Raw genomic sequence first — 17,261 nt, 5'->3', positions numbered from 1 at the left:
GTGTTGTTTATGATCTTGCATGCTCTCCGTTGCTAGTAGAGGCTCTGGCCAAGTTGATACTTGTAACTCCAAGAGGGTGTATTTATGCTCGATAGTGGGTTCATGCCTCCATTGAATCTGGGACAATGACAGAAAGTTCTAAGGTTGTGGATGTGCTCTTGCCACTAGGGATAAACCATCAATGCTTTGTCTAAGGATATTTGTGTTGATTATATTACGCACCATACTTAATACAATTGTCTGTTGTTTGCAACTTAATACTGGAAGGGGTGCGGATGCTAACACGAAGGTGGACTTTTTAGGCATAGATGCATGCTGGATAGCGGTCTATGTACTTTGTCGTAATGCCCTAAGTAAATCTCATATTAGTCATCATGATATGTATGTGCATTGTTATGCCCTCTATATTTGTCAATTGCCCAACTGTAATTTGTTCACCCAACATGCTATTTCTTATTGGAGAGACACCACTAGTGAACTGTGGACCCCGGTCCATTCTTTTATATCTGAATACAATCTACTGCAATCATTGTTCTCTACTGTTCTTCGCAAACAAACATCATCTTCCACACCATACATTTAATCCTTTGTTTACAAAGAAGCTCGGTGAGATTGACAACCTCACTGTTAAGTTGGGGCAAAGTATTTTGATTGTGTTGTGCAGGTTCCACGTTGGCGCCGGAATTCCTGGTGTTGCGCCGCACTACACTCCTCCACCAACAACCTTCACGTGGCCTTTGACTCCTACTGGTTCGATAACCTTGGTTTCTTACTGAGGGAAAACTTGCTGCTGTACGCATCACACCTTCCTCTTGGGGTTCCCAACGGACGTGTGCTTCACGTGTTATCACACGTTTGGTAGCCCGGGCCTAATTCGTGCACAACTGACGCCGTGAGAAGGGAGTACCTGAGCGTTGTAAACGGGCCATGGGCCATAAAACGCGTGTCATTTGGTTGCCCGTGTGGCATTTTCTGCACTGGGGTGGGAAGCCAACCCCATTGTTTGGGTGCCTGCACAAACTTCTTCCTGCCATGATCATGCATCGCACACCTTGTTTGGTTGCAAACATGAGCGTGCTGTGGTAACCCCTTCCCTTAGAGTGGTGAGGTTACCCAGTATTGCTAACTGAATAACAACACATTCAACTAGATTCAGTTCAAATCTCAAAAAAAAACTAGATTCAGTTCATTAAAAGTTGATGGTAATACACATCAAGTATTTAACCTACTGTGCAATGCATCACGAGCAAAGCAACTATACGTCGTGATGCATCACATGTTCATCACACGAGGGGTTAGTCTATACCACCTCGAACAAGTTAATCAATAGACCGGGATCAGGTTCAAGCAAGTCCTAGCTAATGGAGGGATACGAGAGCACCTCCCAGAATCAGCAGATCATGACAAAGAAAACAGAAGCACTAAGCAGGAAACTGCTTGCGTAGCTAGGTTCTAAGCCAGGTCCCCCTCTCCGATGGCTGTAGCTGACGTTACTCGGCATACTCTTATTCGTTGTCTACAATGTAACTTAGGTTGGAACATCGCGCCTTGCAGACAAACCGGGGCGTGAAGACCGTCTTCATCTGAGCATAGTTCGTGATCAGCGTCCTGACGTACCGACGATGCCTAGCTAGGGTAGCGCTGCAATCCAAAAGGAACAACTGTTAGTGCGGATGACAATGACATACTTTCCTATCTATGAAGGAACTCAATGAAGCTTACTACCTTAATGTACTCATGCGCCGTCTCTTCATCAGCAACGTAGAAGCAACCATCTCCGCTCCAGTCCAGAGTGCGATCGGATTTCATCTTGATTATGACGCTCCACTTGGTCCTCCACCTTCTGATGTGGTTGTAGATCTGAAGAGTGCTCACATGTATGCCAACGAATGCATGAACATCAGCAACTACCTTCTTCATATGCTCCTCTCGAATCCCAGGTCAAAACAAACACCGCTATGAACGAGCTGAACCAACCGGTTCAGCACAAACTCTGAAAATCTCAATTTTCCAAACCATGACAAGCTTGCTTGAAAACATACAATGATGAACATTGACAGTTGGAGCAGAAAGATCAAGGAAGCTCAATGGTATGATCGCCTACATGACAAATACCAGAAGAACATACCTAAGCGTTAGCACATCAATGAACTACCACTACCACATCCACATCCTTAAGCACTAACACATCAATGAACTACCACTACCACCTCTACATCATTAACCACTACCACATCAATGAACTACAAAAAAAGAAAGAGTGTCCTTACAGTCAGAGGAGCCATATGCAGCACCGAGGTCGGGGAAGCAGGGGACCCTGGCGAAGATGCATGCATCACAACCATCCCGAGTCATATGCAACGACGACAACCGTCCCCGTGGAAGAGTCAGATGCAACCTCGACAACCGTTCCCACGGTAGAGTCAGATTCAACCTCGACCGGTGATGAATGAATGGCCTACAATGGATTCTTTCAGACCCATGTGTACCCAAAAGATCTAAATCCGAGACTAGGGTTTGCAGAAGCTTACAACAACCGGAGTAATCGACGCAGAGGAAGAAAACGACAATCCACGGCCAGTAGTCGTCGCCGCCAACCTCGCCGACCGTGCGGGTGAGGAAGAACCGACCATGTCGCTAGATCATGAAGGGTGGATGAGATCAAAATGGGGAAATGGAGGATTTGGATTTGGCGGTGAGAGAGCCGCCCGTATATACGGTGACGAAATTTGGAGCGCGGTGACCGTATTCATCCCGCCGAGTTTTCGCCGTTCCGCGCCAGCTCACGCCATCTCCCGTGGTGGCTTTGCGGGAACGCAATGTTATCGATTTTTGTGAAGACGAGAGTGGCTCGCTAGAAATGGCCGATCCTTGTATTCCTAGAATGTCTGGCCGAGAATGCTTCTTGGAACAACATAGAAACGGACCGAAAATAGGCTACCAAACGCGCCTTCCAAACTGCCGAGTTTTTGGGCCACTCGATACGGAAAAAGACTCGGCTAGCAACCAAACACGCCGAGTTGCTTGCTCTGGTACACCTCCCCGCTGACCGCCTCGCCGCCGCTGCCGCCACGTCGCTACCGCCGGTTTCCCCTCCATATCGCCTCTTCGCCGCCTCGCCTGCTCGCCGGCCGATCCCCGCCGCGTCTTTCCCTCTGCCTCTTTGGCCGTCCCTCACCTCCTCCCCACTGTCACCTCATAGTAGCCTGGAGATCCTTTCGGACCCTCGTCGCGGTAAAAGATCGTCGGAGGAGTCGATACAGAATGGCCATGACATCACCTAGGCGAGCTAGGAGGGACACAAGCATCGAGGGGCTGGCGCGTCCGGTCGCGGTCGACCACCGCATCAGCCTCCCTACTATTTCCGGATCGCCGACAATCTTCTCCGCCAGGTCAAACCCTAAGCCGATATCTGAATACGCTAAGCGGCGATTCCCGTGCCAGAGTCTCTCAAATGCATCGCAATCTCGTCTCTTGGTGCTAATGATGCTGGGTTCGCATGTTAATGCGGCAGTTTTGGGTCCGGGGACGCTTAATCGGCTCTTGTTTTTGCAATGCAATTAAGTTAGATACTGTCAATTACCCTAAAAAAAGTTAGACACTGTCAATTAGCTCGTGGGCTGTAACATCTGGGTTGTTTTATGTGGTGCACAGGCGAACATATACCGAGAGGAAAAGAACCTGGTCGACCTGTACATTATCCTCCTGAGATACTCGAGGTAGGGGGTGAGCTGTGTTGGTGTATATCTTAGTATTGGCTACTCATAATATCTTAAGCTTGTGTGTTAATGGTATGTCTGACCACTAGTTAATGGCAGCCTATTGTCCGAGACGATCCCGAAGCATCGCGATTACCATGCATTCAAGTCAAGAGAAAAGGAATTCTTGAAGAAAGGGCCACATAACTCTGATGTATTTACCTATCTAAGCTTGTACTTGAATCAAGTTTACCATGATTAAAATGCGTACTCAAGCCTGATATATATATATATTTCTTATAGAGTAACATAGCAATTGACTGTTGTTGTTTGTCCTTTTGAATTTGGAATGGAAATGTCAAATGCTTATGTTGAGTAGCTCAATTTCTTGTAGAAACTCTTGAATGTTATCAGCGAGCTAGAGTCTCTGAAGCCGATTGTGAAGCAGCAAATTGCTCAGCTTGCTCCAAGTCCACCTATGGTGCAGGTACATCCTTCATTTGACGTTTCTATACCTCCTTTTGGAGAAGGGGGTTATATACTACAAATGTATTGGCACCTATTGTATATATTGTTTTATTTCCTTTTTCATGGGATCTACTTATTTTCTCCTGTAGCCAGCTTTTGGAAGTGCAACAGGACCATTGCAGAAAACGTTCTCTAAGGGGGGTCATCAAGAGGCATCGCCACAAGGCATTGAACCTGATAGGCAGCTAGTCAAATCGTATGTGTATAATTAGATGTTATTTATGTGCATGTTATGGTATGTCTGATTTGCCTTGCATGGTGTTCTTTGCAAGTTCCGCGTCATTCCAGTTTTCAAATTTCGTTCTTAGTTACATGTCATTCTCTGATTTCGAGATAACTTTGCGCCATCCCCCCCCCCTCCCCTTATGTGCCCCCTTGTTATTTTCGGTGTCAGTTATTACTTACTGTGCACTAGAGTGGCATACACCATCCCAGCAGCAATAAATGACTTACTGTGGACTAGAGTAACATACACACATTTTCCTAGATGTACTAGAGTAACATAAACATTTTCCTACTGTGTACTAGAGTGGATACACCATACCAGCAGCAATAATGGACTTATTACACAAGATCTTAGAATGTCTTATTCAGGAACAGAGGGATTAACTGGATAAGTAATGCATGAGCTTTCAGGTCAAACAGCACAATCATACAAGCAAAAGAAGTTGAACTGTTGATGAGCGTGCCTTAAAATTTCCAGTTACCGGTGCTTTCTGCATGGACAGCCTAGCTTTTGGTTGCCTATTGCTGTGTCAATAACCATAGGTTCAAGTCCCACCAGTGTATGTTGAGCCTGGCTTGATTCGAACGATGTTTTCAAGAGATCTAGTTGCAACCTTTTGTTATTTTATTTCACCTGGAAGGAGTCCATGTTAATTTTCTTGTGAATCATACTGGGTGTGACCTGGAATTGGTCTTGGTATTTCTTAAAATCAAGAATTTGTTTGACTGCATTATGATTCTGTATAATGGAAAAACGAGATTGAATTTGTGCTGCTCCTGAAAATTGTTAAGATTGGTCTCTTCTAGTTTCTATGCTTTTGCAGCCTAATTTTTTTTGCATTGTATTTCATATCTTTGTTTATTTAATCCAACTTTGCTACTACAGATGAATTTCTGCTTAGGCACATGAACTTTTTCTATGTAACTGTTGATCTACATACTGTACAGTTGTGTCTAATTCTTTCTTTATAAAAACTAGGGAGAAAATGATTTGCGTTTACTGTGTAACTTATGCAGGTCTGCCAGTTTGCCATATCTAAAGGACGAAACATTATCCAGGCATTCAATACTTGGACCGAATGGTCTTCATGGCCAATGGACAGGGCCTGTCACTGGCGTCAAGGTATAAGTATCATGTTCTCAATTTGCTTTATCAGTTAACAACATGATGAAACTATTGATGTATGAGTTTCATTACTGCGTGTTACAGATCCAGTACCCAAGTTACCCTGAACTAACCCAAAGTGATATCCCTAGGTGAGAACCTAGGAAGGGTTTTCCCTATTCTCCATTTCTTTATAAATAAGCTAACCCATACAGCTAATGTAATATGGCTGTTCGCCTGTTCCTGATCACTTGCCATTGATGTTCCATTCTTCTGCAGTTTAGTGCCAGCAATCTTGAACCAAAATGGCTCATATGGTTCTAGTACAACATCGCTGGATGGATCCACAAATATCAATGGTGATATGCAGTCTGTTCTCTCACTTGACGATGGTCGATGGTCTTTACCAGTAAAAGGGCCAGCATCTGTATCTTATGCTGGTTTCGAGGAAGAATTCTCCCAGCTGAATATCAGACAGCCTTCTCCCCCACCAGTCCTGGCACAAGTACACCCTAAACATAGACCAATTTCTCCATCAAGAGTAGCTGATCCAAGACCAGGATTGGCTACCTGTGACACAGGACGTTTTCAGAATTTGCATGTGGTAAATAAACTAAATTCAGTTTGCAGCTTCCTTTTTCATGGCATTGTTCCATATCCACTGTATTATTGACCATGATTCTTTTTATTCATATTTCATCCAGCCAATAGACCTCTTATACCCCTTCAACGCTATTTTGTTTTACCTTGTCAGCCGGTGGCGTTAATGGAGTCTTTTCTGAGGCTTGCTGAGGCAAATACTGCAAATAATTTGGAAACATGTGGGATTCTTGCTGGTTACCTGGTATGTATCTCCCCACGAAGAAAACAAAATGAATATTTACATCACTAACATTTCTATATGCTTATACAGAAAAAGAGGACTTTTTATGTGACGACACTGATAATTCCTAAGCAGAAATCAACGTCTGATTCAGTAAGCTGCTATTTTCCAATATGTGGTTTATTAATTTCATTATATCGTAACTCTCAATTCAACTGAACCCTTTCTCTAAACAATTTATCTGGTTAATCATGCAGAACCCTTTGTAATTCATGCGGATCTTATAGCTTCCTTCTATAGCATATTCTATAATATATATCCACAATTCACAGTGACTGGTGGTTGCTTAGCAAAACATTTTAATTTTTTTGAGTGGTTTACATACATTATCACTGATGAAAGTGTGACCAGCGAAGGAGTTTACTTTCATTAAAATAAAATAAAACTTTTGTTTTAACGGTGTCCTCTTTGTTTACTGTCATATGGCTTGCCTGAGAGCAGCGAGCACTGCAAGTTTTCTTGGCCACTCTTGAATTTCGTTAAATTGATTAGATCCGTGGCTACTCCCTCAGTTCCCAATCAGTTGAAGTTCTAGCTTTCTCCTAAGTCAAACTTCTTTATGTTTGACCAAAGTCTAGCAAAATGTATCAACATCTACAATACCAAATTAGTTTCAGTAGGTTTGTTATAGAATATATTTTTCGTACTAATGTATATTTATGTTGTATATATTAGCACATTTTCTGTAAACCTTATAAACTCAAAAAAGTTTGACTGAGGACAGAACTAGAACTTCAGTATTGGCTAAGAGCATCTCTAGCAGAGCCCGTAAAAAGTCGAACCGAAAAAGGCGAGTTCAGTTCACCGAACTCGCGTATTCGGGTCGTAAAATGGCTGGCGCAGAACAGAGCCCGTAAACCAAAACTGTAAAACAGAATATTCTGTTTTACAGTTTTTTCTGTTTTACAATTTTGGTTTATGGGCTCTTTTTCTGCGCCAACGTCGTCCGAACCCTTAAAAACAGGGTTTATGAAATTATTTTAGCATATGATCGAAGAAACATCACAATAAAATGCAAACAATTCATGCATAGTTCATAGTGCTGACATCAAATGACAGAATCAAATGACACAGTTCATAGTTCCCCCTCTCCCCTCACCGCCGGCATCAAACCGAGGTTGGCCCGCCGTCAGCACCGTCGCCACCACCTCCTTGAGTCACATCGGCTGCACCAGTTGCCTTTTCACGAGCTACTCTTCGTCTTGCCGTGATCTCCGCCGTAGTCTCCTTCCACCACTCCAGTTGAATCTCATTCATGTCCTTAGTGTTCATCATCATGATCTCCCTCTCTTCGGCCAAAAGTTGCTTCGTTGCTTCGTTGCTCTCGGCTGGCTTCAAGCTTTGCAAGGCTCACCTCCTTCTTCGTCTCGATGATGACACTGTTGGTCTCCAAAGTCTTGGTCGCTATCACCTCCTTGGACTTCATCATTTGGTCAAACTTGTCCCTCAACAATGCAGCCTCCCCCTCGAGCCTTAGCGTTTCCTTCGCCTTCTTGTTCCCCTCCGGCTTGTCGGCGTTCCTGCCATCCTTCTCGTCCTCGGTGTCGTCGAGCGCAACCATTGCAGCCTTCTTCGGAGCGACTTCTTCATCTCTCAATTTCCACTTGGGGAGGTGCTCGAGCACATAAAAGCAATGACGCATGGTGAAGCTCTTGCCCTTGCTGCCGGCCATGTCTCTGTACCTAGCATCGGCAATGCGATCCTACATATGCAAAAGGAACCAACAAATCGTCAATATGTCATTCAAGCTAAACTACAATTAGCTTTACCAAGTATGCACTCACATATTCGTCGACAGTTGCGGCTTGGAGGATTGGACACCACTTGGTCCATTGCTGCTGCCCACCGGCTACACGCTGGTTTGATCACGTCCCAACGACCTTGGAGGGATCGGTAGGTGCGATCGACAGGATGGCGAACGCGCGGCATGAGCTTAAGGAACTTGTCCTCGATGCGCTGTCTGCTTCCCTGTTTGATCCCTGCCGGAGACGGCATCCATCCCCACGGAGGCCCAAGCTCGGCACAAGGTGGCGTCTTCAATCTCCGTGTAGTTGTTGGCCCGCCTCTTCTTTCTATTTCCATCAGCCGTGACCTCCACCACACCGTCGTCCCCTTCTTCCCCTTCCTCCCCTTCGTCCCCTTCTTCCCCTTCTTCCCCCTCGTCCCCGCAGTCGTTCTCAGCTCCGTCAATGCCATTGCCGAACGGAGGGAGTGGGTTAATGTGCACCTCGTCCAACATCTCCATGTACGAGGCGTTCTCCTTCCTAATCGGATGAGCCCTCAGTATCTACTAGCAAACAAATAAACGGAGGACGAGTTCATGTTTACCTTGTTGACCCCTCGTCGAGCACGTCCGGGGCGACGGTCGCGCTTGCTTCCTCCGTCGTCGGCTGCGCCGTCGGTGTTGCCGTGGGCGTGGAGGGAACCGGCGGCGGGACGCCACGGCTTGTCGCCGCCTTCACTTTCGTCCTTTTGGGGCCTGCGCTCTTCGGTCTCGCACGGGGCGCCTTTGGCTTCGTTGCCACCGCCGAGACATCACCGGTGGCCGGCAGCGATTGCGTGACCACATGCGTTCCCGCGCGCCGCCGCTTCACCGTGCTCGTCGCCGCCACCGGCGTTGCTTCCTCCGCTGGGGTCGCAGGGATGGCAGGGATCACCGGGGTGGTTGGAGGAGCGGCGGAAGCTGCGGCGAGCAGGGGAGAAGGTGGCGACGGCTGCGAGGTACCAACGGCGGCCGGCGGGGTCGATTCGAGACTCATCGGAGCAAAATCGGAGGGTGGCGGCGCAGAGGAAGGTGAGGGCACACAGATCGGCGGCGGCGGTGGTTGGGAGGAGCTGAAAGTTCCCTCGCGCGCAAACTAGGGATTGTGTTCGGGTTGCGTTCGGTTCGCTCCGTCGGCCCCTACAAATACAGGCCGACGGAGCGAACCGAACGCAGCCCGTATTTTTTTTTTCAGTTTTCGCTCGTTTTCGGTCACTGATCTGCGCCCTTTTTCGTCCCGAACCCGTAAAGTGGCGGTTATTTTTCGGTTTTGGACCTTTTACGGGCTCTGTTAGAGATGCTCTAATGCTCCGTCCTTTGTAAACTGATCTGCTCTTCTTACTGCAAATTTACATATTGCAATGCAGTACAAAAATTGTAGCATTTTAGAAATAACTTGCATGGTTTTCTGTGTTCTCCAGTGTCAAGCTACAAATGAAGAAGAAATATTTGAAGTTCAGGACAAAGCCTCACTTTTCACTCTTGGTTGGATTCACGTAAGTTCAGCTTCACAAATGGTTGCTGTTGACTGCTCAAGCTGGTATTCAGACTTTTGAGTGTCCTTTGTCCTGCATTGTAATGCATATGTAGTGATCGTAACTGACGGAAATGCTAACTTAATCCTCCACCTGTTTTAGTTTCTACTAATATTGACTTTGGGACATCAATCTAGCATGACTGACTATTACAGACAGTAAGACACACTGATCTAGCATGACTGTCACTACTCTACTTAAGCACTGAAAGGGGGATCTATATCAAGCCGATCTGTGACTATAGGTATTTTGGAAAGCCTATTTAACTGGATTCTATTTGTTCATACATATTAGCGTACATGTCCCAGTTCACTGTTGCATACGCACCGAAGAAATTCCATGGATGTAGTACACATTGAGCACACCTACGAAATTCAGTAGTACCAATCATATGCTTAAAATGTTCAGTCATATCAAATATATCTGAGGGGGATGAGGTTATCTTTTAGGAACTTGTTGATGCTAAGGTTATTGTACATTCATTCCATACTCTAAATTGAAACAGTTTAATGTAAATTTTTGTGTTTCGTGATGCTCAGTTGTGCCAAAAGCACCATTTGGCGACTCTATCCAAAATATGATCATTAAACTGGTTTTTTTCACAATTTTCTGTTTTTTCAGACACATCCAACACAGACCTGCTTCTTATCTTCCATTGATCTTCATAATCATTATTCGTATCAGGTAATCTGTTTGAACCCTATGTGTACTTGTGTTGTAGTAATTTTGGTTTCTATTGTGCTTAACACTCACTGATGTCATGCCCTAACTATCTTGTTAATCCAAGCTAAAAAAGTTTTTTCATTCTATGCAATGTTACTTGTTCGGTAGTGGTGCAAAGATTTGGAGATTTTTTTTTTTCGCGCGGTTTCTATTCATTGATAGAAAAGGAGTTTACATTACAAGCCTAAGAAAAGGCCGAACACCCACAGTACACACCCAACACTCAAAACTAGACTACGGCAAAAAGGCCGAAATCCGTCGAGTGCCCCTCCAAGACGCTGCAGAGTGAGCTCCTCCGCAAGACTGAACCCTTGCCGATGAAAGTTGCGGTGCTTGTGCATCGTCAAAATTACCAAGAGCCTGCCGTAGCCAAGACGCGTACCACCTGAATCCCGCGAGCCCACCACGGCTCAGCTGGGAGCATTGCTGCTCCGGCCTCGACCCAAATCCAAGGAACACCGTTGGCGCAGCGGCTAGCTCCCGGCCACCTCGACAGACGTGCAAGCGTGCTGTCTTCAGCAGCCCGCAAACAAACACTGAGGCCAGCCCACCACTGCTCATCCAGAGGCATGCTCGCGCTGTTCGAGGAAGATCCTCGTCGCGCAAGCCACTGCGATACCACTCGAGAGGCCGGCGCGCTACCTGCATCGCAAGACACCTCCCATGTGGTCAGCGCTGAGATCCCCGAGGAAGAAGTACGTCCCGAACTCAAGTTTCCAAGACGACGCCTCCAAGGAGGGTACGACGTCAAAGACGCCGTCATCGCCCGATTTGGCTAGCCAAATCTGAGGTTTTCACCCGGAACATGAGACCCTAGGCAAGGGAGGTGCCGAAACTCCTCGATGACACCACAGAGGAAACGGCGCCCTCAGGCATCGCCGTCACCGGCCCCGAAAGGCAGGGGTTTCGCCCAGAGCATGGTACCTCACCACTGCAGGCACTGCCCATTCTTCGCCAAGACCTCCTGCGCTAACCCTTTTCTCTCAAAGCGCTAGCCTTGGCAGCGCAACCCGCCGGCAGCACGTCCAGCGCGCCAGGTCGGGGCAGCCATTCCCACAAAGGGACGGGCCGCCTAAGAGGGGCACCACCGAGCCGCAAGCGGCGCAGGTGCCACCATGGGGTAGGTCGCTGCGGGTCTGCACACATCCACCTCAGAGAGCATCGCCGGCTACCCAGCACCGTCCACCTTGTCGCCAGCGCCGCACGGACGCCACGAGCCGCCACGCCAAGATGGCGTAGGGTTCCGCTCAACCCAGCCAGAGCAGCACCACCATGCGCTCGGAGCCGAGGAGGGCGGACAAGAAGGAGGTGCCTGGCCACACCCAGGTGCAGGAGGGCAGAACGGCCATGGCCCATCAAACCCATATCGGGCCCGAAGGGCCCAGATCCGAGCCAGCAAGCCCGCGCCGCCATGGCGCCAACTCTGGCCGCCCAGCACCACCTGCGGCCAGCGCCGTTGCCATCATCCCGGCGCCGTCGCTGCCATCCCCAACGCCGTCCCCGTCGCTGGCCACCCGAGGAAACAGCTTGGCCGGGCCACCCGCCACCGGACTTGGTGGCCGCCCGAGAGCAGCCGCCGCCTCCAGCACGGGGACACCACCACGCCACGAAGCCGCCACGCCGCTGCCGAGGCAGCCGCGCCGCCGCGCCCCTCGTCAAGCGCGCCGCCCTCACCGGCCCTGTTGGCCCGCGCCAAGTCCTCCACGCGAGGGGGAGAGGAGTCCCCGCCGCCGCCAGCGCCCGGGCTTTGCCCAGGGACGCCCTCCGGCGGCGGCGAGGGGAGGGGGGCTGGGCAGGTGGCGGCTAGGGTTCCCTCCCGTCGCCCACGGGAGCGACGAGGGGGAACGGTTCGGTCCACCCCCAGATTTGGAAATTTAAATGCAACAGTAGCAACGATGTTGGTTATAATTTCTGGATCAATAGCTAAATGTTTGTTGTGTTTCATGTACTAGTAAGTTTGCATGTGCAATACACATATCCACTAATATAAATTTGATCAAACATTGTAAGCACAAAATTTTAAATTGTTGCATTTTGGAAAACAGCATTAACTCTTTGTTCAGATACCACAGTTTTTTGATGTACCTTACACAACATAATTGTTTGGTCCATACGCACGCTTAGTCTCACTCACAGCAAATGAACAATAAATGTGTATCTTGCAAAAGAAAATTGTGTTACATGCTTCCAAGTGCGGACATCAAGATGTCTATATTGCTATTACTGTTGACTCAACACAGAAACAAAAACGGTCATACTGTTAAATTCATGTAATCAAAGGTAGCTCTAAGCACATTGACTGCCTGAACTGACTAGCTTGTATCAGATTATAGACAAAAATGAGACAAAATGAAATATGTTTTGGTGGTAGATCATTGTTGTTACCCATGAAACTTGGATAATACTTTCCTCCCTCAGACATTAGGTTGGATTTTTTAATATGTTAGTTATAAAGATGTTTTAGCAAATTCTGTCGGCCATTTGCACCTTTGGAAATGTTAATACCAAATGGAGCCTGGGATCACATGCTCCTGGTTAAGAACAACATTATAATTGTAAAAAGAATCTTAGAAAATAACGCATGTACATATCCAGGTCATATGTGCACGCAGTTTGCCCATTTGAAACTGTCATACGCATTAGTAACACCATCCAAGATCTTGTCACTTTACATGACACACAAATGATAATGATAGTAAAGATCCACACTAACCAGGATATAAGCCATCGAAATTCGTTCTGCCACTGTAAATAAAATAATCTAGTTTCACGGAATGTTTCAACTACACATACGTGTAAATGTAGAATCAAGGTTTCAGTATAGAATCACAACAAACTACTCACAACTTGGTAGAGGTGCAAAGCAAGAGACCAGTTGTGATAGAGGTCACCAAAGAGAAAAGATACACTCACAAGGAGGAGCCTTGGATACAACTTAAAGATTTAGTGTCTAAGAGACGAGGGATTTCCCTAATTCCCATAGGGAAGAGAGACATAAGTCTAATTCATCATCATATCCATTCTACGGTTTCTAGGTCGAAGTAAACTAGTAAGGGTCCTTATATAAGCCAGCCACGAGCAGGGGTACTTTAGGCATAAATATTACAGATTCTAGCCTAGCATTGGCCGGACATTCCGGTGGTGTGGGCCTGTGATTCCAGCCTTGTTGGGCCAGGGATTCGGGTAATGGGTGTCCGCTCACTTAGATAGAATTCTTATAAATTCTCTCCTTTTATTCATATACTCCCCTAAAGTATAAATGTTAGGATTGGAGATAAAATCCACCTAATTGTAACCTATTCTTTACTTACCTATCTCTAATTCATAGTCCTAACATAGTGGGCAAGGTTTGGACTTATCCTTCCTATGGTGTGGGGCAATAAGGATTGCAGCATTGGTACTGAAGTCCTAACAAGGTAGGTTAGGTTGTGGCATTTTTCTTGTTTGTTTCTGCCCAATCTGAAATTTTGTTGCCAAGCCCAAAAATGTTGGGGTTATTTATTGTTTCTGTAATCCTTTTTGAATGTTGAGAGGATCAACATCGATCTTGCTGCTAAAATCAGATTGTGCCAATGGTTTTATCATTTGTTAGCTTATTTGTCGACTACTTGCTCCTTATATTTGATAATTGCTCCAGCAATTTCATTATTTCTTTGGGATCTTGGTGTCAACAGGTCATGCTTCCTGAAGCAATTGCAATTGTTATGGCACCTACCGATACAACAAGGTATATGTTACATTGCACTTGCAAAAGCTATTTGGGGGCAATTTTGTTCAGTTATTGATCATTATGGCATCATTAATAGTGATTTCATGGTCTGCATTTTTTTTGCTCTAGATTATCCTTAATATCAGTATTTCTTAGCCATAATATAAACAAATGCTTTAATTCCCCGATAGTGGAAAGAGCAGTCTGTCCTAAGACCATCAACTGCAAATGATTATGTTGACATGTACATCCTTTACCTTCCTCACCTACAGATATTCTGCAGTCTTCATTTGAGTGAATTTGTTGAACCTTAGATAACAACTACCCCTCGTGCCCTTGACAAAATATGAGGCATAATATTTTTGTGTTTTGAACGTAAATTTCTCCTACAATATTTAGTTGATAGGATCACATTCATAGGGCGTGCTTTTGAGTACAAATCTAATGGCGTCTATTTTGTGTAACATAAACCATATATTACTTGACTAATTGTTGGTCAAAGCATGAATCTGAACAGTCAAATTATGCCTTAGTATTGTTGCTTGATCCTCTTTGAAACAAATCCTCGGAAAGGAAATACTTTGTTGTTCCATGTCTCGAAGAGCTCATTTGCAATGTGTGCTATTCATTCATCCATTAGACGATCTTATATTAATGGTTTACATTTTTCTCAACAGGAAACATGGCATATTTCACCTCACAGATCCAGGTGGCATGGGGGTGATTCATGACTGCCAGGAGAGTGGATTCCATCCTCACGAAGAGCCTCTAGATGGTACTTCAATCTACGAGCATTGCTCGCATGTGTACATGAACCCCAATGTGAAGTTTGATATGGTCGACCTCCGTCCAGTGTGAGGAGGCTGGCTCTTTAGAGTTGAAGGTTCATAATATAAAAATATAAATGTTCTCGCCCGTAAATGCAAAACTGATCCCGTGCTCACCTGATCCCTTTATTTGAACAACCCAGCTGCTCTGAGATTGTTGAAAACAGGGGTGTTTCTGCTTGCATTCCTTGACAAAGTCCTGTATATGACCGTTTTCTCTTTCCTTGTGTGACCTGACATTGAACAGTTGAGTGTCTTCGTTTCACTCCTCGCCATTGATTGTGTAGCCTTGGACGTTTCTTCAAATTTTGACTGCCGTCCTCTGATTCTTCTCTCACTCCACGGTTTGAATTTTTTAGGCTTAAGTGAGTAGACTATCTGCAAGGAAACTTAAAGAGTTCCAAAATATTGGTAATGTAGAACTGCAGATGTGTAAATAAGAAGCGTCATCAGGAGCAGAAATGCAGAATGGAGAAAGCAATACTAGCAGACGTACGTTTTGGAGAAGAAATGCGAACAATGAGAGTACAATTACGGTCTGATCTTAGCACGTTTTGTAGCACAATTAGCTGAACCATCATTAGCAGCAAATTGCTCAGATTGCTCCAAGTATCAAATTAAAGACACAAATTTTCCTCCATAATCAGTCAAGTTATCTCTACTCACACAGCCTCATTTGCTTCGGCACTGACAGTCTGACAGGCGGCGATCTGTAAAGAAAAACAGTGTTGTGTTGGCGCAGCTAGCAGGTGCCTGAGAGAAGATGGCCACACTAGCCAAACCAGAGATCCACCTGCCATCCCTGATTTGCAACAGCACGAGGCTGGACTCATGAATAGGGCTTTGGCAGGGCTTGTTAGGGCATCTCCAGCGGCCCGTCGTGTTTCCCGTTTGGAACGGGCCGCCGCAAGGAAATCAACTGAATAGATTCGCGTGTCCGGTTATGTCGGGTGGCTGTCCGTTTATGTCGGGTGGCTGCAGCGCGTCGACGCATTTTTTTAGACCGTCAAGCTCACTAGTGATGATTAAGGTCCAAGTCCTATTGCCAGCGATTACCGGTTCTCACGCAAGGGCGGTCGATTCCTGCACGCGGCTGAGCGATTAGCGCTTGGCCGCCATTTTCCCCGCACGCGAAACAACGATTCTCGCCCTGTTGTGCCTATATAAATGGATGGCACCGTCGACTAACAAGGGCAAACCATAGCTATAATCCATGGCCGACCATGAAAGCACCTGGAACCGCATTTCCGCGATGGCCCGCACACGCTATCCGGAAAGAGCGGAGCTCGACGGCGGGCCGTGTTTGAGGCGGAGCAGACCGCCACCTACGCCTGCCAGGACGAGCTCGACATGACATACCAGCAGGGCATGGGGGAGGCGGCGGCACACACGGCCGTCGCCTTAGAGGAGGAGCGGGCGTTCCTCGAGTCGCTCCACCGCTAGCCGCCATCTCTGTATGTTGGGTTGCATACCATGTATTTTGTGTTTGTGTTAGAGTTGCATCTTGTTTTATCTTAGTTAGCTCTTGTGAGAGATTAATGGACTATCCCATTACAGGGGAGTAATATGACTTTAGGAATGTCACAATCCTAAAAATATGTGTACATGAGAAATACTACTTAGAATTGATATTTAAGATTATCTGGTCTCTATGTGGTATGTCATTTTCACGAGAAATTCAAATTCTAATGTCTATTAATTATTCCTAGTTGGATCTTATTTCCCTCTTGTGAGAATAAATGTTTTATCACATTATAGGGGGTGTGTGTGGGGGGGGGGGGGGTATTATGCTTTGTGCATAGCACAAGCCATGGAAATGTATATATTTAAGGTTGTGTCACATAATATTGATATTGTAAACTATCTTGTTCCTATGTAGCATGTTTGCTCAAACAAGTTTCAATTTACTCAAATGCTTTTCTTGCTCTTAGTTTGGATCTTTTTGCGAGAGTTTTTCTTGGCATTGCTTTCCAGAATGTGTTTCTAAATATTCTTTTTTGGGAAACCATGTGCTTCAAGTTATGCTATTCATTTCTTGGCATGATGGTGTAACTAATTGAATCTATCAAGAAACTCTCTTTGCATGATGGTTAAATCTTATCTTCTACCACATGTTTCCTTTGTTGTGAAGATGATCTTGGATATATTTTAAAACTACCATTGGGAAATATTTTCTAAATACCTCTTATCCTTGGACAATTGGCAATCTATTACGAGGTAGATATTTATTTATCATCTTTACATTGGCTCTTGTGTTTAATTGCCG

The 17,261-nt window shown here is 45.9% G+C and overlaps 1 protein-coding gene across 1 annotated transcript; it reads left to right on the top strand.

Annotated features, from left to right (window-relative positions):
* Positions 1 to 3,062: 3,062 nt before the first annotated feature.
* On the top strand, positions 3,063 to 15,260 carry LOC124667976 (AMSH-like ubiquitin thioesterase 3). Its single transcript, XM_047205220.1, is given in 15 exon segments — positions 3,063 to 3,352; positions 3,355 to 3,392; positions 3,655 to 3,719; positions 3,819 to 3,912; positions 4,093 to 4,185; positions 4,316 to 4,422; positions 5,469 to 5,574; positions 5,662 to 5,708; positions 5,836 to 6,160; positions 6,311 to 6,400; positions 6,470 to 6,532; positions 9,623 to 9,697; positions 10,358 to 10,420; positions 14,134 to 14,186; positions 14,846 to 15,260. Coding segments are annotated over 15 exon segments (1,488 nt in total). The 5' UTR covers positions 3,063 to 3,264; the 3' UTR covers positions 15,027 to 15,260.
* Positions 15,261 to 17,261: the final 2,001 nt, after the last annotated feature.

This window comes from Lolium rigidum, chromosome 1, assembly GCF_022539505.1.
Source record: "Lolium rigidum isolate FL_2022 chromosome 1, APGP_CSIRO_Lrig_0.1, whole genome shotgun sequence".
Classification (NCBI taxonomy): domain Eukaryota; kingdom Viridiplantae; phylum Streptophyta; class Magnoliopsida; order Poales; family Poaceae; genus Lolium; species Lolium rigidum.
The sequence above is the reverse complement of the archived record's forward strand: the minus strand, read 5'-3'. Positions and strand labels throughout refer to the sequence as shown.